At 37.3% G+C, this 26,916-nt stretch overlaps 1 protein-coding gene across 12 annotated transcripts in view; it reads left to right on the top strand.

Moving 5' to 3' along the window:
• The window catches only part of ESRRG (estrogen related receptor gamma), a 637,351-nt gene that overhangs the window by 380,851 nt on the left and 229,584 nt on the right, over positions 1–26,916 (top strand). For 2 of the 12 annotated variants that reach the window (XM_044426229.1, XM_044426163.1), the window contains exon 1: positions 1,812–26,005. The exons of the other annotated variants lie outside the window; for them this stretch is intronic. In XM_044426229.1, the coding sequence (XP_044282164.1) occupies positions 25,950–26,005 (56 nt within the window). In that variant the 5' untranslated portion in view covers positions 1,812–25,949. Of the gene's footprint in view, positions 1–1,811; positions 26,006–26,916 lie in introns of those variants that run through there. 12 annotated transcript variants of the gene reach the window in all.

Raw genomic sequence — 26,916 nt, 5'->3', positions numbered from 1 at the left:
AATTTTTGAAAACTGTCCAGACAGCCTCAGCTACTGGGTAGTATAACAATGAAACAAACAAACTGATTCAATGCAGCCTAGCAAGTCCTTTTCATGTATGCCAAAACACTTTTTACTTAGTTATATGATCATGAAATCACTGATAACTCACCTTATCAAAAGCCTTTGAGTATGGATGGTGGCCTCTTGACACAACTGAATGGTATCCCGGACAACACTGCACAAAAGAACACATAAGAATATGCATGATTTCAAAACAAGATTTCATCACTATTTCATTCTGCTGAGCCAGACTCTGTCTGAATCACAAGTAACCTCCTTGGGTACTCATTCAGACAGAGATGGACCACTGAGTCAAACACACCATGCCCATTACAATGAACATGTGCATGACATCTGGAAACCTTCAAAAGCAGCACTCCTAGCCACAGTAGCCACCAAACTAACCCAACAAGGGACTAGCATTTTCACCCTCCAGGGTTTCATGAATGATGGAGATATGATTACCATGATGGAGGGCTGCGCCTTTTAAGATTGTCCATTCCCTGGCAAGGAGACAAGAGTATGGAACAGGTATTCAGGCCCAGGAAGTATATAAAGATTCAGATGGTGTAAGTTGTGTCTTCTTTGAGAACTATGAGGGGCATTCAATGGATTCTCGGTATCAGCATGAAGAAAAAGGAATAATTGATTTTTTTTTATTTTTCAATGTAATCCCCCATAACTTCAATACACTTATTACATCTAGAAATTAACTTTGCAATTCCCTGTAAAAAATACCCTTCCTCCTTGTCTAAAAAATGTGCGTTAATTGCCACCTTGAGCTCTTCATCATCGGAAAATCACTTTCCACAAAGAGCTTTTTTTAAATTTGGGAATAGGTAGTAGTCACTGGGGGCCAGGTCTGGGCCATAGGGTGGGTGGTTTATTTCTTTGAAACCACAGCCTCGCACAGCAGCCTTCGAAACATGCGCCGTGTGAACGGGTGCGTTGTCGTGAAGAAGCAACACACCTGTGGTCAGTATTCCCTGTCTTTTTTGTTTAATTGCTTCTCTTAAATTACGCAGAGTGGTTGCGTAAAATGCTGCATTTATGGTTTCACTTTTTTCATGTACTCGATCAATAACATTCCCTTTGAGTCCCAAAACACTGTGGCCATGATTTTTCCGGCCAATGGAGTGACTTTGAATTTCTTCGGAGGGTCAGCACCTTTTTTATGCCACTGCATGGACTCCTGCGTACTTTCAGGGACATAGTGATGAACCCAGGTTTCATCTCCAGTAACAATCTGGTCAAAAATACTCGATGGATCTTCACCACAGAGCTCTAAAAACTCCCAACAGCACTCGACTTGCACTTGTTTCTGAGGCGCCATGAGCATTCGCGGCACCCATCTTGCACAGACCTTTGAAAGGTTAAGATGGTCATGAAAAATAGTAAATATGGTACCAATGGATAGGTTTGTCATCTCTGCTAACATTTTGATTTTTATTTGGGCATCTTCCAATACAAGTTGCTCAATTTTTTTCACATTTTCTTTCGTAGTGGCAGTAACTGGCCCGCCCGAGCGAGGGTCGTCTTCAGTGCTTTCTCTGCCCATTTTAAATTCACTTGACCACTTCTGAATAGTAGATAATGAAGGTGCAGAGTCCTGGTAGACAGCCACCATCTCTTCGTGAATGATTTTTTGACTTTCTCCTTGTTTTGTAAGGAACTTAATCACAGTGCAGTGCTCAATTTTCTTCAACATTGTCGCGTCAGTCATCATGGTCATCTTTCACTGAGGATTACTAGGGGACTAATGATCACACTTATTTGAAATTTTGCATGTATACCCTCAGATAGTGTCATTAGCTAATGAAATAATTAAATTACCCACATCAATAGCGAATCAACCCGATACCGAGAATACATTGAACACCCCTCGTATCTGGGATTCTGAATTAGCTAGGTCTCTCTGCTCTTGCTTTCAGTTACTTGATATTTTGAAAAGGTACATTATCTCTCCTTCTTTTCAACTCCAGTAATGTCTTGTTATTCTTAGCCCTTTTTGCTTTAATTTTAAGCCTAATGATGATTATTACATTTATGTAGTGCAAATGCATTTATTTTCTAGGTTCTAGATGGTAATTAAAGGAAAAAAGATCTAGAGTGGGTTCTTAAAGATTGTTGTGATTATGGCCCACTTGACAGAGGAGAAGTAAACAAAGGGAAAAATAAGGAGAGGGAGATGAGAGGAGGAGGAGGAATGGAAGAAAGTGTGGAATTTAGAAGAGGTCATGGGGTGCGGTTCAGCATAGGAGTTAGGGTGAATCAGAGAAGCTAAAATAGATAACTTCTATTATAGGTAATAGAATAAATATGATAATAGATCATAATAGCATGGAGCTAGGTATGATGTGAATTAATGACGATTTCATCAAAGTATCTTCTTGAAGAAAAGGATTAACTTCAGCCTTCCACCTGCTACATTCCCTATCAAACATCCAGGTGGCGATACCATTTTTGAAAATATTCGCAATAAGTATGAAGACTTCTAATATTCTGTTTGGTTTAGCCTTGCATTTCATTGGGAACCTGTTTCATCACACCCTTATTCCTTTACTTAAACCCTGCTGACTTTGTGTTTTAAAAAATCAGTTGTTAGTGACAAAGCTAATGAAGTTTGAGAAGGATTTGATGGTAAAATAGGATAGATTCCTGTTAATATCAGCTCTCTAAGAATGCTGGAATCCTAATAACAATATAGTTCTGGCTCCTGTATCACTTTTTGTACAGTACTTCTAATCTGTAGGTTGAAAAGAAAATATTGTGTCAGACAGTGATTGAGATGGAGGAAGACAGTTGATCAGCATGGAGAAGTAGTGGACAACGCCTTGGGAGAAAAACAGGAATAGGGTCAAGTAGTACAGATGAGTCATCCGCTGTGTCCTTCAAAATATTTGAAATTATATTTTATGTATCCTGCAGTTTGTAATGAAATTACTTTTTACAGTACTTATGACTTCAGGGAAGAGTAACACTGAAAACCAGTATAATCTCTGACCTGCATTGGGCCTCCAAGCAACAATGGCAAGACAGCCAAATGACATACAGAATAATAATAGGGGGTGCAGTCATACATAGCTGAGCTGCGGAAGGCCAGGAGGAGAGAATTTATGTTGCATGGACAAGTGGAAGAAACCTCAGTTTTTTATGTGATTCTCTTTATTGTTGTGGCAATACTTCATACTCTTATACCACTTTGGACCTTGTGAAAGCAGCAGTCCTCCCCTATTTTTCTAAGTCATAGCCCTCAAATCTAACTTTTCATGTGAGTTTCTTCAATAATTCTTTATTGAATATATTTCCGTTAAACAAAACTCTTCTAACTCTCTACTTTCTTTTCTTATTGATTGGGTATCATACAAATCTTCTAGTGTTGAGGCTTTAAGGTACATCATGGTAACATGATGTCGATCTGCTATTTTTTCCCCAATGTTAAGTTAGAAAACTATTTTCCTTAACTTAATTTGCATACTTATTTCCTGTCTTCTTGCATATCTTTAATTGAAGAGTGTAACATGCTTTCTACAGTTTTCTCACTTCAGTTCTTGATAGTGAACTATTGACATTTGATACTGATTTTGGAATAAGAATCTTTCCAGCTTTTAACATCTTGATGTACCACAATAGATGGACTACCTTGTCATAAGATTCCTTTTGTTCAAAACATAAAACTGAAATTACTGCAGCTATATGAACTGATGTATCTGTGTGGTTTATCAGAATAGGTACTCAAAGCCAGTAACAGTTGTAGGCATCTGCTCAGAAATTTCCTGAACCCTTATTCTCAAAGAACACATGTTTGGTTGTTAAAATTTACTTGATTTTTTTAAAAATGGGAATGTTATTTACGAAACTGTACATTTGCTCTGAGATAACACTTTAGCTGGGGTTTTACAAGTCAAAAAGCTAGGTATGGCTGAAGGCATATGGCATATAAATGTGCCCTTTTAAAGAAATATACGTCGCCTGTCAGACTATTTTTTCTTTTACATTGCTTTGTAGACAATATAGTGATCAAGTTAATGTTTTATCAGTTTTAGTTTAAATAATTTAAGGAATCAAATACCCTACCCCACATGGTTGTGTAACCCACTCAACCCTATTCTCCACTTAATCCAACTAATAATAATAATAAGAAAGGCAGGTATGAGAGAGGAAATATGTAAACCAAGAAAACACGAAAAAATTAAAAGGGAAATTGTAGGTGAGAAGCAAAGGGAAAGTGGAGAAAACAGTGCTTTCATACCTGAAAGATTCAAGAGCATATCCTTACATTGATGTTAAAGTTTGAAAAGGTGGTCTATGTGTTGCCACATGAACAATGACAGGAATGTATGTTACTCAGAAGCATCTTCTCAATTTGTATGACCACTACAGCAATTGCTTTGGGTTAGAATTTCATACAATATGGATACCTTAGTTGGGATGGCTTCTTCTTTCCAATGTGTGCTATCTTTCATTTCATGCTTTGAAAAGAAAAGACCAGATTTTGTGGCCATTTCTTATAAATCAGTTCCTGGGAATATCATCCAATTCAAACTTAAGCCAGTGGAAGATCACCTAAGTTTCTGAGTAGGTGTTTGTTTAAATGGCTTCCAAAGCATGATACTTTGACAAGCAGTGAACTTTGTAAATACCTTTTAGATTTTCACTTACTGCCACATTAATAGTTCATTAATCCCCTACAATATTTCTTGTTGATCATTTTGTTCCTGCAACAACAGCTCAAGTACCACTCAGTAACAATTTCGCATATTCACTGAATGAACTTATCAAGATTAATTTATTGGTACTTTTTGAACATGTGGCTACATAATTTTGGCAAAGTTCAGACTAATTTCGCTTCTTTAGCTTTCTGTTGTTGACTTTAGACTTGCTTATCTTTTGAAGCTCTCAACACAGTCATAAACAGTGTCCAATCTGGTCCATTCTGAGCTCAGTGTTAACATTCTGTTTGCAGTATTTGCTTGATCAGGCCACAAATACTTCTGATTAGTATTTTTAAAACATATTCTAAAGTGTCATGCCCTTAACAACCCTGCTCAGCTCTTCCAAACACAAGGCAGTGGCTTCCTTTATGGAATCAATCCATCTCATAGTTGGTGTTGCTCTTTTTCTTCTGCCATCAACTTTCCCTAGAATTATCGTCTTCTTCACTGAGTCTTGACCTTTCATGAGATGCCCAATGTTCAGTTTCATCATTTTGCCTTATATATTTGTATTTATATGCTTAGAATTTACTGGCAATCTTTCAGCCAGAGATCCCCTTGCTGTTTCTTCCCTGACTAATACCAATATATGGGCGAAACATATGCTTATTGTTCCTTCCTCAACATATTTTTTAGGGATTTGTAAATACAACCTTTTAATAACATGTGTTCTCTGAAAACTTTACAGACACTGTGAAACATTTAGAAGCCAACATATTGCATGCTTCCATAAACAAAGCAAAACACAGATGTCTTGTTTTGGAACCATTGAATTTAATGATGTGGCACACACTGATTTCCATAGGCTTTGGATCAGGACCATGAAAAAGGTCATGTACAAGTTTTGGGGTTGCAAATTGATTTAAACAAATGATTCTACAGACAGAAGCAGGGCCAAAAAAATTAATGGATCATGTTGATGTCAAAAATTGTGCCCAAGGTGTCTGAGCTGCTATTCAGAAGCAGAGGTATTTAGTAACTGTGAAAACTTAATGTTGCTTTACATCTATAATATGAACCTGTAGGTGCTTTATAAAACAAAGGGAATATGACTACTTGCTGATCAGGAAATACATTTTGTTCAGGCAATATATATCCTGATCTTTTGTATTTAAATACTTCATATAGAGATACATCCCACTGCCCATTAATCACAGAGCAGAAAATGAAAGGGAAAAGGGTGTATGTTGGTTTAATATATTGGAACTCGTTTGTTGACAAAAATCCTAACCAATTTTAAAAGCAAGCTGCTTTTCTGTTACTTGCTCTCTTATTTTTAATTTATTGTTATGTCAAGTGGTCTCCTTCTGTATGTGTACAGTGTTTAAATCTCTCTTCCCCCTGTCCCCTCTGTGTATGCTTACTATTTGGGACTGGCCATTATTTTCCTGCACTTTCCTACCATTATTTGCTTGTAGCACCTGCTTGAATAGATTTTGCAAGTTACTATTAAATTAAATAAATCACATATTATCTCCTTTATTAAGTCAAGATAGCCATTTAAAAATTGGAGCATGAAGCTGCAGATATCTGGCTAAGATTAGTATTGCAAAATATATTAAGAGTGCTTTCTATGAAGGAAGATTAATGTAAACACTTTCCAAGTCTTTGGAATGCTGCATTTATTATAATCACCTGGTTTCTACAAGCAAAGCACAGCATTTAGGGAAAAGTGAAAACTATCAATGAAACTCAGACCTGTAATGAAAATATGTATTGTATACATCTGTAGCATAGATGATGGGGCTTGTGTGCTGTGTGCTTCCTATCTACTTTTATCCCTCTGATGTGTGATGTTTTTGCCAGATTAGAAGCATTAGTGCCCTCTATTGTTCATTAGAGGACTGCAAATATTTTTTAAGGATTATGCATTACTGTGTACTATCAGGCCTATTACCCAAACAAAAATGCTTACCCAATTATCCTACTTAGTAAGTACCGGGAAGAATGCACTTGCTTTTTCTGTGTAATTTCAAAGAAATGCAGTAGTTGCAGTTGTGGAAGATATGCTGATGAATAATGTTCATCTGCAATTTCTGCAATGCTCATTCTTGGAGGAGCATCTTATTTACAATCACAGTATACTTACAGAAAAATGAATTAAGAACAGAATTAATCTTTCCTTACATTTCTATTTGGCTTTCCTTATTTGCTGGCATATCTGAAATATGTAATAGCAGTAACTTTGCAGAAGAACAATAGAAAAATATATTGTGGCTCGGCTTTGCTTTTTAACTACACTGAAACTGAATGCAAGAATGACAACTTCATTCAAGCAGATCATTTGAAGTTACATTAAACAGCTGCTGTTAAACAACTGACAACAAAGGAGATCATTTTGATCTCAACAGCACTGAGACTCAAGCAGCATGCTTCCTTAGTGATGTTATGAGAAACACATTCGTGCATTTGTATACCAACAGACAGCATATTCCCCACTGTGCTTGTTGCCAAACACTGATTTTTTTCTTTTTTCTTTAATGATCACTTTGTATTCAGTCAGGGATCCAAAAAACCCAAATCCAGCTAGACAAATGCAGACCAGCTTAGTTGAAGCAGCTTTAACAGGTGCCATCAGTGCAGACTTGTTGAACCAGAAAGACAACACAAACAAATATGTAGCATTGGTCAATAAGGGTAGGATTTGCCCCATTGCACATGATGGCATTCAGTTGTAAAACTATCATCCACCACCAAAGAGAGAAAGAGAGACAAAATGGGATGTTTGTGAAAGGAAGAAAAATGTGATAACTTGATGGTATTAATTAAGCAAAACCTGTCGAGCAAGCATATCTGCTAAGAAATAACTATTCATGACTATTTTCCTTCCCATGCTGGCTATAGTTAGTTAAGGGTGAATTTCAATTGTCTGGCAGCTTTTGCAAAGAGCAACCTGTAGAATCCCTGTGGAATGAATGGCTTTAAGGCACAATGGCATCCTGCTACCCTTTTTCTAGCAACAAGAGGCATCTTCAAAGCATTGTGACATCAAAGTCTTTTTTTGACTAGGAAATCCAGAACCTACACTTCATTTATTGCAAAAGTTGCTGGATGATGAAAAAGAAATGGTTATCTGACTGAAATTATGAGAAATTAAAATACAGGTACAGGCAATAAGGCAAGCCTTTGTCTTGTGCTCATTTACAGGATGCTTCACTGCATCCCTTCACAAGTATCACATAATGTACTTGTTTCACAATTTACCATAATTTGTTCTGTCGCTCCTACTTTGGTTTCTTATGTGACATTCCTCTCTTCAAAATCTGTCTGTTCTTTTCACTATTCTGTTCCAAAATACTAGGGACACATCTTCTGCAGAGATAAAAGCAATAAGGAACTTTATCTCAGAAGCCCATTACCTTCCTTAATTGGACTATCAACATATTTCTTTATGTTGCCAAGATGTTCGCCAAGTCAGGAAGACTCAGAGTAGGCATCACCTAAAAATCATACAATTTTCCCCAAATTAAGACAGTAAAATATAATCTCTCTGTAACACTATTGAGTTATTGCACCTTTTCTCAGTATAACATACTCTTTGTGTTATCTGATATCTGAACAAATTGGGAGGGTTCTGAATGGCCTTTGAGTGGAATCCCCCTCCCCCCGGTCAAAGTTCACTATGAATGACTCCTGTCATTTGAATTCAGAATGCAAAGACATTTTCTTAATTCTTCCTCATATATCTTGGTATGATGTGTGGCAAGTATATAGACAGTCTGCATAATTAATTCAAGATTTTCTGAAAGGAAATTGGCAGAAAGTAGGTTACTATAGAAACAATAACTGGAGTTAGTTTCTTTGGGCAGTATCCACGGCTTTTGCACCATGGGAGGCTACCATATTCTAAAGCAACTTGAAATGAGCCAGAATGCTTGTTTCGAGAAAGGAATAGGTCAGTAGAACTCTCAGAAGGAAGCTTCACATTTTGGCTACTTTCTGGAGTTGCCCTAGGTCTGCATATAAAGTACACATCCTAGTAATTTTTTTAGTAAAAGACTTTCAGAGAATAGGCCTTGCATGAACAACTGCTGTTAATCATGATCTGGTATTTAGGAACAGTGAGATTTATTTTTCACCAATTTTGGATAAGAGCATATACTTTTGGCTAAGTCTTATACTATTTACTTATTTATGTGTATATGTTTGTGTAAGTTTCGAAACAATATAGAGCTCGTCCATGAAACATACTATTCTTTATTTTGGTATTTGATCCTCTTAATGAAAAATACTTCCATTTGGGTTTAATTAGTCTCATTGAATGGAATTGAACGGGCTTAAATCCAAGATTTTCATCTTAACAGGATTGTGGATTGGGCTTTATGAAGGTCAAAAGCTTCTACACTCTCACCAGCAAACATTTGTCTAATATAAATTGTCATGTGCTTGCTTCTTATGCTCTAGACAAACATGGCAACAACCCTGAATATAACAATATAGCTAAAGGCAGGAACTGGGTGATTGATTCTTCCTTAATTTTCAGTCCTCAGTGTTAAGACCCTAGTAGCAGGTTCTACTTTTACATTAACCAATAATTCAAGAAGGATTTAAAATGGAATTTTGTGCTTCAGTGCTAAGAGTTCAATAGTGAAGTATTCAGAATTAATAAGCAATTTCATTTAATAAGTATAATAGTTAAATAGGTTTGGAAACAACCCCCAGATTCTGCAACTGATTGTTGGATGTCTGAAAATGCAGCGCACAATTGTGGCCAATTGGTTGTATTAAAGGGAATGGAATTTATGGGCATTTCTAGAAGAAGGAAGGAAAGGAAAGGGAAATATGTATACTGTTTTAAAGTTTTTATGAGTTCAGTTTGCAGAGCTCTACTGAATCTGAAAAATCAAAGCCTGTATATTTTTATACTTATGTGTTACACTGAAAAGTTATTAAATAGATTGTTATACTACTTACTGTTAAAATAAATAGTTACAAGGGGTAGATGTATTAATCTTACATTAGTTTATTTTGTATGTGTGAAGGAAAGAATGAATGAATGGATATAGTTGCTGAAATACATTATTATTATTATTATTATTATTATTATTATTATTATTATTATAACATTTCTATGCCGCCCCTTGCCGAAACCTCGGGGCGGCTTACAACATGATAAAATACATTGAAATACAATAGTACATAATAAATTACCATTAAATATAACAATACAAAAAATACATTGATTTACATACACACTCCTGTTCATATATTTAAGGCTAGGAGTCAGGAACAAGCTGTAAGTTATATTAATAGCATAGTGTACAACACTTTTCTGTTATTCTTCCCTCTAAATTAAGTGTGTGATTCCTTGCTTTGATTTGGACCATTCTATGCATAGAGGGAAGCTTAACCATTTCTCTAGCTGCTTTTTCCTGAAATCACTACCCAATCCCCTCACAGGAGTTAAAAAAGCACATCTGTGAGAGGAAACGGGAAGGGGAAAGTTCCAGAATGGAGACTGCAACTGAGAAGTTCATTGACAAATATGGAACATGGCTCTGTTGCCCTAAACCAGGTAGAGCATGGTAGTACGACACTGACAAGGATATTTACAACAGGAATTCATAGCTAAATTTAGACTTGCAAAAGACCACGGATTATAAAGAATGCATTTGTGCAAATGTAAAACCCCCCAAAATATTAGAAAAATGAAACATAATTCCATTTGCACAAATTGCCATGCCCATTAAAAACTCAATCTGACTTGTTACATATTGAAGCCATGCCATCAGACAGAATGCCACAAAATCTGCCAGGGTCAAACTGCTTCACTCCCAAAATGGAATTTTTCAAACACCCCTATTTTAAACTCCAATTCCTGATCATATGTAAGGATATGCCTGGAATCAGAGAAAGCAAAACTATATCTTGTTTAAGTCATCCTTCCAGGCATGCAGGAAGATGGGAAGGAAGCACACAAACTCAAAAATCTACTTGGGTGCACAGAGCCTTGTACTTTTAACTTGGCTTAATGTTATGTCTGAATCAGGCCAGTGCTGTGCACTGTTCTTGAACTGATTAAAAGATGATTGATGTACTATTGATTTTGCAAATAAAACATCAGTAATCATATCCCTTAAAATTAGAGGTAAAGGGAAAGGTAGGGAAGGTCATTTTTTAAATTTCTGTTTCTAAATAATGCCTTTCAGCCAGTTCCATGCAGTGGTTATTTGTTCCCTAATGCCAGAATTTCTGCAGATATGTGAAATTCTGGAGAGGTTATGAGAAAACCTTTGCCTGCCTGACTTGACACCTGTATTGCATATACTGCCAACTGTGATAAATGGAACAGAAATATAAACACTTGAACAGAAGTTGAAGGCTGGAGAGAGAAACACAAAAGGATTAATTCTTTATCACAGAAGGAGAGCAAAACAAATCGGTCTTAAAGCAAACAAACTAGAATGACATCTTTAAAACTGTGAAGTACAGAGGCTATAGTAGCAATAAGCCAGCAAGAACAACAGATGGAGGATGCTCATAACCAAAGACTGGAAAACATGGTACATCACACATATTGCTAAAGAAAAGGATGTCATTTTCAACTAGCCTTCTTACCAAGATGCATTTGTGTATGATGTCCTTCATGTTACCATAATTCAAATTACTCGTATTTGTTTGTTTTTAGTTTCTTTTTGTCAGAACAAACAAACCCCTTTGGTTCAGGATTTGCCTTCCGTGACAGAAAAGACCTTGGAGGAAGCTTCTGGAAGTGTTGCTTTGGAGTTTTGGAGATAGGCACTTTCTCCATACCGCAGTTCAGCCATTCAACAGAATTGTCTGACTCTGGGTAATTTTTTTTTACCAGGGCTGAAAGATTTGCTGTAGGAAGGGTGAAGAGGAGAAGTCCACCTATCAATGCAGTTGATCATGCTTAAATCTCTGTCCATCCTTAGATAGGAAAATGTCTGGGACTTCAACTCAGTGTTTTCAACCTGTATGAAACTGCAGATAAGGAATTTTAGACCAGGACTAAGCATGATCTTGGTCAAGAATGTAATAATTTAAGCTTCTCCAACTGCAACAAAGAGGTCTGTTTGCTATATTCACTGTTGTTTTTAAAGAGAAGAAAGGACGTAGAGCTATGTGGACCCTTGAGATGCTCTAAGAGTGTTTCTCTAACTTTAAATTTTCAAGGAACTTGTTCTTCATCCATTTGCTTGCCAAGTGATCACTGTGCATTGGGTTTATGGGAATGTTCTAAATTACAGCTAAGTTCACAGGTAACCCTAGCTGGGTTCCCTGGATATTGCCTCTGCCCCATGTAAATAGAGTACAGGGTAGAGTACTCCCAGCACCATTCTGGAGTACTCTCCTGCAGTTGTATTAATAGACCAGTGCAAGCAGTCATTTTATGCACAATTATGATCAGAATGTTCAACTGGTATTTGGGAAACCTAGGTTCTAGTTTCCACTCAGCCATGAAACTTATTGGACTAGTTAGGAATAGTCATGGATTCTCTCAGCCTAGTGGATGCACTCAGAGTTGTTGTGAGGGTAAAAGGAGAACCTTGAAAGGCAGCTTGAGTTCCTTGCAAGAGGAAAATGAAGGGTATCATCATCTCCAACATCATCATGTTTCTGAGATGTCCAGCTTGCCCCTGAATGTAGTGTTACCAGAATATCAGAGGAAATATCAGAATGTAGGGTTTATCTGTATCAATTCCACTGCTAGTTCAAATATTATAAAACCTTTGTCCTATCAGAAACATAGGCACCTCTTTTCAGATCTCTGGAAACAAAGTGTACATGTTACAGACATGACCAGAGGGGGAAATGGGGCAGGATGTTCCTACTCCCCCCTCCATAGATTTATTTCTGTACAAGGGGAATTTCTGAATTGGTGCTGATGGCTTCTGAAAGAGTAACAGGAGACAGTCCATGATTACCTTTAGGAGGCTTCTGACAGACTTAGTTAATCTCTAATTATCACCTCTGATCTGATTTATTAGGGTTACTTGGGTGGTATGACACAAACAGCATAACTAGTCAACGCTACTATAATGCCACTGGGAAACAGAAACCAGGTTTATGGTAATGACATGGTAAAGAGGCTATTCTTGTCATCAGATCACATTTGTCAGATTTGCTTATGGTTACAGTTCTCCCCATAGACATTCTTTGATTTCAGAAAACTGATTCTGTTGCATTCGACTCAGAGAACCCAGGATGATAATATATATAAAGCTAGCACAAGGCTGAAACATTTGGATAGCAGGCTGAATAGAACTCCTAGTCTGTGTTTTAGCTAGTATAAGTCTCATAACACAAAGTTGAGCTGGAGATTTCATCCAATGCCTGACAGGTATCAGTTTTAACTTACCAGTGGAAGATATTAATTTTAAAGGAATTAGTCTGAAATTTTCTCACACAGCAGTGAAATGACACAGTCATCAGAACTGACTTCTAAGTGTTATTTGATTTTTTAAAAAAAGTATAGCAAATACAGCAAAACTATTGCAGGTTTAGCTATTTTCTATATGTGAATTGCATGTAAAAGGGCCCTACTCTAACAGAGCCAACAGAAGGCTGGGGGTGGAAATCAATTTACTAGAAACTGGGTTGAAGTTTTCATATATATGTTTGAGTTTAGTACTTTAAAACAACAATGGTGGTTTTCTTTTTAATTTTCTTTCCTCAGGGAAAACAGTGCTGAATATTTTTTTTTTTCACCCCAGTGGCATGTGACTGTTCCAAGGGCTGTGGGTTTGGGTTTTCTTTTTCTTTTTCGGTAGAGACAGGTGTTTATGTGACAGCATTCCCCACAAGATCTTGGGGGCTTCAGTGGAAAGTGTTGCACTGCTGAATGGTAAGGCTGTTCTTTTGTAAGGCTTAGAAATCTCTGTTGTCCAGAATTGTACAGATAAGACAAACCCATTTGCTTCATTGTCAGGCAGTTCAGCTGAATAGAAATGCAAATGTGACATAAGGGGGCTAGGCAGGAGTAGGGGGAAGACTTGTGCTGCTACTTTCTCTAACAGGCATTCTGCTTGTAAGAAAATTCCCACACATGCCAGGATTTTTAAAATTAGCTACAGGTTAAATAAAGGTTCTCTGAAGGAAAAACATCTCTCTCTTACAAGATGCCTTGATTTTTATGTGGCATCAGTTCTGTCTCCCTATCAATTGCTACATGAATTGTCCTGACCAAATTGGGAGCATCAGTTCTCCATTGTATTTTTAAAACAGGTTTTTTTAACACTGATTTGGCCCTTTCATTGTTTGCCTTTCATTCTTTAAGCAGCAGACATAAAGACAGAATTGTAGCCAGATCTCTCTCTCTCTCTCTCTCTCTCTCTCTCTCTCTCTCTCTCTCTCTGTGTGTGTGTGTGTGTGTGTGTGTGTGTGTGTGTTACTGTCCAGGTCAGGTCTATTAACCACAGAATAATAGCAAGACAGTGATCTAAGGAGGAGTTCTTCAGCTGGGACAGACTAACCTAACTGAGGTCAGAAGCCAGACCTCTGCACTTCCAAGATTTGCAAGTATGTCTACAGGGAAAATAAAGGAACTGTGCTGTGTAAGCCAAGAGAAAGGCAAGGCAGCCTTTTCATCTTGAATCTCAACCTTTTCAGTAGCTAAAGGCAAAAAAAAAAAGAATAATAAAAAAATCTTAATTTGCTTTAAGTACTTAACTCCCTCTAGAAACTCTTGATTCAATTACTTCTTTCAAGATACAATATAGAAGGGAATACTGCATTCAAACTAAGAATTTACTTTAAAATTATACTGTAAAATCATGACTAATTTATTACTTAGGAAAGACTTCAACATTTTCTATAAAAGGTCTCAAAAAGAAATTGACAAGGAAACTTTAAAAAGAATAAATAGTCTCATTGTTATTTATTTACTTGTTAGTCAGTTATTTGTTCTTCCAAACAGCTGAAGGCAGTATACACAATCCTTTTCACCTGTTTATCGTCATAACAGCCCTTTGAGCAGGTTAGCTTGAGAGTCAGTGATTGTCCCCAAGTTACCCAGTTACCTTCTTGACTGGGGGTGGGGGCACGACTAGAACCCCTAAGTTACCCATATCTCCCAAATCCCAGTCCAAGGCCCTAACCAATCAAATGGAAAGATGCTTCACATTGTGTTTAGTACTGTCTGCATAGCTTCTGTATTACTGTCAGTACATCTGTTAAGCAAATCCTGAAGTTTGAGCTGGAATATGATTGCTTGGGCCATAGAATGTATGTCCAGCACAAAACATGTATAAAAATTACACAAGATTAAAAATCTTGGGGAAAAAATGGCATTTTTTGGCTCCAGAATGCTAGCATGTGAGCCTGCCTGGAGAGAGTATTGTGCAGTCACCACTGAGGCAGAGAGAACAGAGCAGAGAGAACCTGGTCTATGAGTAAAGAGCTAGAAGAAAGACTCCAAGGAAACTGTGAAGCCAGCAAATGTCTAGGAGAATATTGAATGCTTATATACATGCTGTCAACAACCTCTCATCCTGGAGGGGCTGGAACTTTCTCTCCTCCTGGGTAGACCCAAAACAAAAGTATCTTCTGGTAGCCAGGCATGTGCTTCAAGGTCAAAACCGAGTTTCCTACCTGGACCACTGTTACTAGTGTACTGAATCAGGAACCAAAGCAGAGCTTGAAATGGAATTGAATGGATTCTTTGGGATTTCTTTGTGATGGGACTCCTTAGGTCTTCTGTGAAACAGAATACCAATACAAATCCTTCTGATCCGAAACACTTTGTTTTGGCTTAGGGATTCCAACACGGAATGGTTCCAGCCACCATGGTCAACAGTTTGAGATAATAGGACTTATAGGCTAAGAGAAGGGCCTTTCAGGAGAAGGGCCTTTCTCATATGTCAAGCTGCTGTACCTTAAATGTTAGGTCTTGTTTGTAAAACGTATGAGCAGCCCATCAGGTACTCCAGCTACAAGTGGTAAATGGGTTGCAAAGGTGAAAAGCAGCATTTTGTATTAAGCTCAGGATAAGCTGGGATGCAACTGGTAAGGATCAAGTAATTTGATAATAATGCCCAGATCCATCTGCTGTGTGTGTGTGTGTGTGTGTGTGTGTGTGTGTGTGTAAGCTCCTAAACTAGTTTTCAAGGCTACTCTTAGTCCAGAAATATATGCAAAGTATTCATGTAGCTAATGCTTTCAAAGGCAGTTATTCAGTGCCTTACCTTTTTCCAGTTGAAACAAACTATTTATATTTTCGAGATTAAGAGTAAAGGCCAAACAGCGCACATCCCAGGCAGACATTGGTTTAATGTTAAAAGTTATGCATTGAGTATGCTGATACAGATTTTTAAGGATCAAGACGTAAAATGCACTCTATGGGTGAGTGTTACTTTCTTTTATAGGGCTACTCTCTGTAAATGAGGAACTGCCCTGGACTTCAGACTTTTCTATCAATGCAGCTTCTACCTTTGACTGCCAGTGAATCAGGATTTTTTTTTATTTGAGGTGCTGAGTCACTCCTTAGTGTCAGTGTGAAATGAAGAGATTCCAACATTTCACATGAAAGTATTATTTAAAATCACAGAAAACACAGTGCTTCTGTCTTTGACTGACATGTTTGGAAAATTGAGGTATGTCACAACAGGTTTTTTGTTTTTTTTTTTAAATTCTTTGCACCGTATGCTATGTGCTTCCATCTTGGACATGTGGCATCAAACAACATTCTGTCACTGCACTATGCAAAACAAACCCAGAAAAATTCCCTTAACTGTTTTCGAAGGTTTTCTTTGAAAAAAAACAAAGCCAATGAAAATTATCTGTGAAAGGCCTGAGTGATAATATTTAATTTGCACCAAAATCAGGAAGATTTTCTTGTGCTAAGAACAAATAACATGGCTCTGCAAGTTCTTTGTATGTCGTGTATCACTATTTCAGTTGGATAGAATTACCATGTAGGTATTTTAAACGTTTCAAGTCAAAGATTCTGTTATTTCTACTTATGCATAAACACTTATGTGCTTATTAAGTCTTGAGCTTTGTATGCATACCAGAAAAGTATCAGCTTGTCTTTAAGCACTATCCCAAATAACCAAGGGCTTCCATTTAATAGTTCTAAAATGTATTGTGGAGGGAACTCAAGCCCAAAGGTATATGATAACAAAAATTTAAGAGGACCCAGTTTTGATTAAGGCAATCAGCTATATAACATAGGGTTAACATTTTAGTATTAGTTGTTGCTTAAGAATGCCTGTTGGAAGTCATGACTGCTTCTAGAGTGTTAATCCATCAGTGGTAGTATCTCATTTGCAGAGATAAGTAGTAGGCAATCTTTATTGAGGCAACCTTGACCTAGGAGGCAACCTTTATCTCTCTCCCAGCTCCTAGCACCACCTTCTCCTCCGTTCCAGAGACACCCCCAACCTTCCAGCAAAGTTTTCCCAGGGACATAGTAGGCTGCAGATAAAAAAGGGTCTTAAGAAAATTGCCTTCTATGAATTATGTGAAGAGGGCTCTTCCTCTGGATCAGAAGATTGGTCTATGCATCCATTGAAAGCAAATTCTGGATCAGGGTTTTACACTACTCTGGAGTTTTCCAAAAGCAGCATGTTTTTTATTTTAGCCTTTGTTTACTGAGTCAATTTTAAAGTCATGTTTACTTGTATTCATAATAAAGGAATCTAGTAACATTAGTATATCTTCTCATAAGTCACATAAAGCTATTTCTATTGGTATGGGAGGTGAGGGAGAATACTAACTTTTAGAAATCTATTTTGCATAATTAAAATGATAGAAAATATGAATTACTTATGGCAAGAAGTTTTATTTATGTATCATTGATTGTTGATTGGCATTGAATAATTGAACATGGTAACTGGCTGATCAATAGAAATGAGCAATAATGGAAAGGCCTAGCCACAGAAAGATCACATTAGGGTTATACTTTCTCATTCAATCATCTTTCAAAACATAACCATATATATGAGATTATCCACAAATAAGCATGAATATTTTATGAAAAATAGCATTATAAATACCATTTTTGTTCAAAATCTCAAAATCCTGATCTAAAATAAACTGTATTCTTTTAAAAAAAAAAGTGACATGATTGAAAGACTGTAAGGAAGTGAAAGTAGGTTTTTTGATATTGTTCTATGAATTTCCCAAATAATGTCTTATACTTGAAATCTCTGTGGTCATAATTTTGTTTTGAAAAGTAAAATCCTAAAATAACTTAAATTTCTATGTTCAGGATTTTTGAGGATTAAGTGACCCTGATTCAAAATATGCTGTTCTGCCAACTCATGTTCAGTTGATCAAGAGACAGACAAGGTCTGACATAATCTGTATGGGTGGCTTAAACCAAAACAGTAAATACAGTACAAACCACAGGGTTGGAAGCTTTTCCTTTAGATCTTTTTTCCTCTATTTTTGCTTTTGTGTTGTAATACAAATACAGTAGGACTTCTCTTATCTTCTCATTAAAGAATTAGAAAAATTCTATTACCATTAATTCTATTTCTATTACTATTAGCCACAGCAACAACATGGAACCTTAAGAGACAACATACCCAAAAATATTTGAAAGATATTTAAGACGAGTTTAAGCTTTATGCACTGCTTGCAAACATATATGAGGCACCTGGCTGGTCACTGTTGGAGATAAGATAGTGGACTAAATGGATCCCTGGACAAATCCAGCAGGACTCTTTAATGATCTTGTACCACTAATTAGAGCAGCTACCTAACTGCAGATTAATTGTATGTAATAAAGGATTTTAAGGTAATCATATGGCCAGTTCAGACATTGATAAGTTTATGTAAGCAGTTTTTAAACATTGTTTAAAGCTGGCATTTAATTTTTAAAATAAAAAAACCCACAACGTTCAACATATGGCAACCCAGGGGGTACAGACCACTTGTTTCTATTATAATTCTAAGACTATAGTATAATCTGTGCAACATTTATGCAGATCAATTACACCTGATTTCCATTGTAATTCCTACCCTCACGCACACCTCTGACAGTGGAAATATCGTGAAGATCAGGGGAATTAAAAGTATTTATGAGCCTTTCATGACCACAATTGCACATAAAATGTATTTAAGATCCTTTCATGCACATAAAACTATGCACTACTAATGAAGAGTACATGTGGTCATGAGATTCACATTCACCATCAGTGCAATCAAAGAACCATCTCATTTAATGGGCAGTATAGAAATCAAATAATAAACATACAAACAAAAGTGCTGGTCAATCTAGCCATTACACTGGGTCATTTGTATTCCATATAAATTATAGTTGGCCAAAAGCCTTGCCTTGAAACTTCATCTGAACACTGATAAAATAATGCTTAGCCCTGCATTTATCAGAATGTGTTGTCAATTAATAAAAACTGAAATTTAACTAAAGAAAAATGGAAGCTCCTCATGTTAACAAGTCAACCTGGAAGGGAAAATGAATGTATCTCAGTAAGAGGTACGGGGGTGGGTGGATGGCAATATTTATTGCAGCTGAAATTTGAAATGCGACTATCATATGCTTCCCCTCTATAAGCAGTACTACTTTATTAAAGAGTTGTTTTTGAAACGTGCCTCTGATGTCAAACCATCTGAAAAGGATTCTGTAGTAAGGCTCCTTTCTTTAGTGCATGGACAATCATGCTGCATTCAGCAATTCAACACACTCTGACTGCTTGTTAATCAGGAGACATGAAAAGAACAAAGAAAAATTAAGATGTTACAAAATGTTGTTATTAAGAATTATATTCTACATTTGGATTTCAACTCATGAAAGAGGATCATTAGATGACACAGAGCTTAATACTTGGAACTGAGAGAAGAAAGTGGTTGAATGTGTTCCAGTTTGATCCTGGTCACTAGGCTTACTGGGAAATGCGAATAATGTGTTTGTATGCAGTTTAAATACATGTTCTGTAAATCTTTTCAGTTGCCCATTCCCTGGGTGTCGCAATAGATTAAGTCACTATGTGATGATATGACACCGCCATCACTCGTCTTTCTGGGATATTGCTAGAGGCAACAACAAACCTGTGTCTTTGGCACATGTGAAGAAATTTAGTGCTTCAGGGGTTAAATTACACAAGCCCCCCTGTGGATCAGCTTATGCTTGGACAGTAATAATTGCAATAACATTAATAATAAAAATGCCAGAGAAAACTGAATAGAGAAAGAAAGAAAAGAAAGATGGGCAAAGGTATTCAGGGGGGGAAAACCCTGGCAGGCTGCAAATGAGGAGGTTTGCATGGCAGGTGTGTCAGCTAGAAGTGAGCTTTCATAGGCTGCTGCAAATGTACATATATCAATCCACATTACTGTGCTTTGGAAATAGTTTGTGTGCGTGTGTGCATGTGCGCATACACGTGCACCTGTATGTGTGTGCGCGCGTGCGTGCTTTTGCTTCAGGCTGTGATATCCTAGGGCAGCTAACATGCAATTCGTGTTAGTTCATGGTAAAGATGATTGGCATTTTCACTGGGGATACATTTGAACTCCATCGTTTTTTCTCTTTTTAGTGCCTTGAGCCTCAAATTAGAGGGCTTTAAGAGAACCATCTGATCTTGTCCCACACTTGGTCAGACTTGAAATCCTACTGTTGTTTCAGGATAGCTGTTGATGCTCACTTGTGTTTTAACATATATTTTCCTAATTCAGTGCAGATTTAAACAGTTTAGTTTAGGTAAAAGACAAGTATTGAACAATTGCTTTGCATTTGAGCACTGTGTTTCAAGAATATATGGTAATTCTAAATCAAAATAATGTGGTGACTGTTTCTGGAAGATGTGTTATAGCCCCAATGAGGAGGAGCAATTCATTGCGAGGAAAATAAAGCAATAAGAATTTGTACCATCCAGAGTTGATGTTTATCATAATAATATTCTAGTTTGAAAAGCCTGATTTGCTCTTTCTATACGAATATTTTAAGTATGATTATCATAATATCATAGTGACTGAGATTGTCCAAAATGCAATGCTGACCTTGAATGTACTTTTCTATTTAGCATAGGGTGCTTTAACATTCAGGAAACAACATACCTTCAACCCACTTATGAATGTACAATCTGAAAATGTTAACTCTTGCTCTGTGATACATGTCATACACATTCTTGAAATCTTTCACTATCCCATGGAATAGCATGTGGTATTTTACCAGTGTAAATATGGATAAGATTTTTCAAGATTTCTGCTGGGAATACTCCATAACTAAAGTAAGGTTTCCCTTGGTGCTCCCCTAGTTTACAATTTAATTTTTACTGACATTCCACCAGTCATATTATTAGCTTCACAAAATGAAAGTGAAATAATCCTGTATTAATTAAACAGAGTGACTGAATTCCCTCAGTCATCTTCTCCTTGGCTTTCTAAGACAGTAACACTGTGTGGTTCTCTGAGGAAACATGTGGTATGAAAAGAATTTGATGTACTAGGGGAGGGTAAAAAATACTTTTTTCTCCTCCTCTTTTTTATTTTATAGAAGTAAAACCTTCCCCCCTGAGAGATTTTAAGGTGAAGAGAAAAAAAAGTCGCTTTCTAGTAGTATGAAGAGGTTCTGTACTATTCCAAAGTACAAATTGAAATAGTAGTGACGAGCACTGAAGAATTATTCATGTGAGATAGAAAACCTGATATGGTTAATCTGTTGTGCTGCAGTGATATTATAAAATTATTGCCATGACTTCTACACAAAGTTTGTATTCAGTAAGAAGCATGAGGAAGTCAAACTGTGTGCATACGTGCATCATACATGTACACATACATCCTAATCTATGGCCTGCATCTGAAAACATATTCTAAGGTTGTGGCTTGTCTAAACTCCAGGCAGGGTGGTCATTATTTCTGCTAAATATAAATGAAAGCAGCAGATGGTTCTAAAGTAGTAATCTACTACCATTTGCTCAAGCGTATATAAGCATGCAAAGAAATTTACGGAGTAAGCTTGTCACTTGCTTGCACACTATCTCTCTGTGTGTGTTTGTGTGTGTAATTGCATGCAGCGATATATTGTAAGTCTTGTTGAAAAGAAGAAGATACACTGAAAATTTCCTAACATGGTTAACCTATCCATCTTCATGAAATCAGCGGGATTTGCATTCACACAAACGTGCAGAATTTCTGTGCAGCACGAAGAAACTACTGGGAAAAAAACTTCAATTTAGGCCCTTTGTACACCATACTCTTCTTACCCAGAAGCATTATTTAAAGTGTAGTGTAGTCTGACATTTTTCTATCCAGTTACCATGCACAAAGCTAAATACAGCAGATGTGTTACTTTGATCCTTCCATGATTGATTTCAAACAACATTTAACTGTGTTTAATTCAGACTTAATTGAAAGGATGATAGAATTTGTTGGCATGGAAGGGATCTTTGGGAGGGCATATAATGTCCTTTAAACTACTGGGACTTCAAAGCAGTAATATATACATGGGTCATAGTATATCCCTCCCCTTCACTATCTATCTATAGTCTCTGGTGCTTTTTAAAAAGTAAATATGTACTTGGCACAATTAACTACTGCTTTTGCAAAGTGCCACTGAATCTTTACTTCAGTAGCCTTGAGGTAGCTGTGGTTTAGCAGTCTAGCAATTTGGATGCAATGAGATGTCTGTAGCACTTAAGTGTGAAGGCGCTTAAAGATGTACAGTAGTCTACATGGGGATAATTATACGCACAGAGGGGATGTGAAGATGTAGACACTGTTCAGCAGTGCTCATTGACTGGTGCAGATACTCATGACAGCTTTTCTCACCCTCCCAGCACTGATTCCATTACTATTGCTGTGTGCGGACTCCTTGAGGTGAGATTTTACGTTGAAGCATTTGATTTAGCGAGACTGCATGTGTATATAAAGAAAGAGAGCTAGCGAGAATGCAGACCCGAACTTACACTTGCAATAATGTAGAGCTTAAGCAATAAGCATTTACTTTGTTTCCAGAAGGCTCTCTTCTTAAAGCATCTTTAATGAAACAAATTTCTTTTCATAAAAAGACGCTAATAATATCATGAACTTGCCTTGTTTATTTCTTATTTTACTGAAATAACTGAACTGTAACTGGCATGCCCAAGTTCAAGAATGCAGTTGAAATTCCAGGCCCAGGTCTACTGGAGGTGACATTTTGAGTCCCACGGGAGAAGGCCAACTGCCTTTCATGGATGCATAAATTATACTACAACGGCTGTGGTCTTCTAAGCAGCAGCAGCAGCAAAGACATATGCTTGCAAGGTGTCTGGTGTAAAGATAGCAATAGTTAATTCAGTGAGTGGGCAGTGGGAGGTAGCATAAAATGATATGGACAAGCAAAAGGATAGCGGAAAGTATGTGAATAAGAAAAGCTTAGCAGATGCAAAGGCAGCGCACAAAAGAAGACAGTAGCCCAAAGGACATTCACAGCTAACTATAGTGTCCTTAAGAAAAATTTTGTATTTTATAATCACAATTTAATAAGCTATTATGCCACATCCCAATACATAGCCTTGGTTATACTTAGCTGTCCAGGCTATTAAGTGTAAAGCTTAACAAAGGTGTGTGTTCGACAAGACTTTCAAGCATATGCGCCAGAACAGCTTTTGAATATATAACTGAATGCAAAAAACCAGGATGTGTTATGTATATTCTATATGTATGGGATCTGTTTCAGAATGCTTATGGAAAGACACTCTGGATATCATTACATGTTAGTGATACAGAAATTAAATACATCAGTTATACACAAGTGATTTCTCTTATTAATTTTTTTCAAGAAGGTCTGCTAGGCTTTAAATTATTAAAAATATGCCCCCCTCTTTTTTTTCCTTGCAAGTGAATCTGCAGAATACTTGGGCAGGATGCTTTAATTCTTTGCTCACAACCAAAATTTACATGTTAATTAGAGTCTACTTTTAGCAATATATGCAGCATAATGCTAGTGGCAATTAAGCCTTTACTACCTTCTTTACTGGTGAGAGCTCTAGTTTTGCAGTATGGATTCCAGATTTCTAAATCTTGTATGCACTTTTCTCCATGTATAAGAAGCAGAGCTGTACATGCGTCAAATATATGGCATGCTAGAAGTTGCTCAGTAAAACAAAGAGATGCAAACATGTCCATTGAACTTACATTTATTTGTCTTCTGTATGTCATCTTACTTTGGTGAAAGCCATCAAATAGATTTGGAGACAGCTGTTATATTCCCATTTGTGAATGGCATTAATGCATTCTGAGGGTGAGCACTGATTTGTTTTGATCTAGAAGATTATGCCATTTGCATCATGGAGTGCTTCACTCAAGGAAATTTTTTTACAAGCAGTAAAGCTGAATTAGTGGGAAAAACTATTTTCCTTGATTGTAATTATTTCATCACCTTGTATAGAAAGTATTAGAAAAGAAGCAACCCTTTCTCTGAAAATCAGTGATAATTATGACATCTTCTATACCATGTTAAATTAACAAAGAATGTTTATAGGACAAAGTTATGCCCCAGCTTTTTGTGTGAATCCTTGTAAAATGTTTCATTTTCATCTAGAGCCTAGTTTCCATTTATTTGCATTAAATAGGTTTGTTCAGTGAAGGAGGTCAGCAGCTTTGACATCCTGTAGCCAGGAGTGGGGAATTAGGGGGGTGGATAATTTTGAAGGCAGGGATGCAAATCATACAATGTATTTGCATCTATATGATGCAAATCCTAGTGGGTTTTGTGCTCTTTGCATCCATGTAGTATAAGCACACAAAGTTAAAGCACAGCATTAAGATTTAAGTAGATAACTGCCTTTTCCAAGACATGTTTGTTTAGAATGATATCCTCTGACTTCAGTGGGACTTGTGGCCAAGTTATTGTATATAGCATTGAAGCCTTAGCACTGCTGAAGAGCCTAATCTGCTGGGATATCCCACTGGATTACTTGGAAGTAAATTTCCTTGAAATCAATGGGACTTGAATTCAAGTAAAGACTGTTAAGACATATTGAATATATTGATCAATAAGCATCTATTCTTATTCTTTCATGGAGATAGCAAGTAAAATATATCTGTCAAAATTGACAAGTTTTTATTTATTACATTTCATTCTGCCCAGTAGCCCAAACTCTCCATTAATGCATGTTCCTCTTTCTGCAGAAATGCTGTTAGAGTATTTTCAGACTGTTTATGGGAAGACAAGCTCCAGAGTTCTTTTCTCTTTAGTTCCCTGGCATCCTCTTTCACAGAACGATCCAATACAAGCACGCTGCTAGTTTTATATGTTTACAAAACTCAGCAATACAAAAGGAACCCGTATAAATCACGTCTCTTAGTCTTTAGAAATGGAAAATAGAGTTTAGGTGAATTAGGGAGGGAGGCAGCAAAGATATTTCAACGTTTACTCGGAGGTAAGTATATTGAGGATTTGTCAACCGACAAGCTCCTCAACATTTGCTCCAATGTAAGCCCCGGTAAGTTAAACGAAGCTCGTACTTGAGTAACCCAACCCCATGCATGTTTATTCAAAAATAAAAACCTCACTGAGGTCAGCGCGGCTCCTTCCTTCTTGCCAGTAAGTGCGCCTTTGGTGCAGCCCTGTACACACTGCCTGGGGAGTAATCTCTATTGAACCCAGAGCAAGCGTCTGAGTAAACATGCACCGGACAGGGCAGAACAGATCAGTACCAAAGTACGAAATGACATATACGAAGCAGACAGACAGCCGCCAACAACGCAATGCAGAAAGAGAACAGCAGCGCAAACTTATACCTTATGATGAAATCTTCACAAAAAATAAGTGAGCTTGCTCTCCTTCCTGCCAAACTGAAAGTTAAGAAGCAGAAAGCATCAGCCACCTAAAGAGTTAACGCTAGCCCCTTAAGAGTTCAGAAGCGGCGCGCCTGTGAAGCCCCCTTTTAAAACGTTGCATCGTTCAGATCTGTTGTGTGTTCTCAGTTGTCGCTTTTTTCCCTCCCTCGGTGCCCCTTCCAGTCCCCTCCGCCCGTCTCTCTACCTGCCGAGCTCCGCTCAATCTGTGCAGCCTCTCTTCTCGCCGGCGCTGATTGGCCGATGCTCTACCAATCCGGTATGTGTCTGGGCCAGTGGGACTGCATATGTAAAGCCCTACTTCATATTTATAAGCTCCAATCGGGGCTTTAAGTCCTTGATTAGGAGAGTGTGAGAGCTTTTGGTCCCAACTGGCTGTGCCTATAGGCTTGTCACCAGGAGAACATTTGTGTTAATTGCACTGTGCGGTGTCAAGGAAACTTTGATTTATAGCTGGGGTGCACAAATAATGGTTGCTGAGCGCACATGGATTCGGTAGAACTTTGCCTTCCTGAATCTTTTTCCTTGCACTACGAAGAAGAGTAGGTACCTTTCTTCTTATTCCCTCCTTCCTTTGCTTTCTTTTCCTTCCTACTCTTCCCCCTTCCAAACTGGGGGGGGGGGGGGGCTTGCGGGGGATAATCATAGTGATACACCCACTGCTAAATGCTATTTCAGGTAAAATGCCTTATGGCTTCCGTGTGCATGAGTGGGGCTGTTTGTGTCTGTCTTGTCTCTTTTGTGCCCGGCTTTATCTGCTAATTCAGTAAGTGGAAGAATTGTTCTCTCCCTACAGTGTTACCTTTTCAGTCGCAAGCGGTGTGACTGTCAGTAAAACAGCTGTGTGAGTGACAGTCACTTCTTATTCAGGTACTAAGAATAGGCACTTGGCACAAATGCCGGAGTGAATTGTTTAAATAGACCTTTCAGAAAGACACATTTCCTTCCCCCTCTATGAAGGGTTATATTCTAAAACAGGAGTTAGATATTTAGGACACTTTCAGTTAGATATATATTTTGATCCTGGATTTTTTGCAGATTCTTACTATGCACAGTTACGCAGAAAACTAGCCCAACTGTTTAATCCCACTTTAAAGATAGTGCTTTGTAATTAAATGCTCTAATGTTAGGCTGTAGTCATTTAGTGACAAATCAGTGTATTAAGTAGCAAAGAAGGGGTGTGTGTTGGGGGGCAATTTCTCAGCTTGTGCGTTTTATTTTAATTGAAATATAATAATGACTATTTTTTACTATTCAATTTATTCTACAAAGTAAAATAAGACTAGAATAAAATGCTGGTGTATGCAGTATACTTAGTGTACCTTTCATAGTTATATAGGGTAGTGCATGTTCTCTTAGCTGATAAGTGATGGAGGGGGGGGGGGATTCCAGGCACAAATTTAGCACTCTAGAACTTAGCTTGTAAACTTAATGTTGGCCTAAATAACTACAC

Source organism: Varanus komodoensis, unplaced genomic scaffold (genome assembly GCF_004798865.1).
Source record: "Varanus komodoensis strain SLA01 unplaced genomic scaffold, ASM479886v1 scaffold1, whole genome shotgun sequence".
NCBI classification, from domain to species: domain Eukaryota; kingdom Metazoa; phylum Chordata; class Lepidosauria; order Squamata; family Varanidae; genus Varanus; species Varanus komodoensis.
The sequence above is the reverse complement of the archived record's forward strand: the minus strand, read 5'-3'. Positions and strand labels throughout refer to the sequence as shown.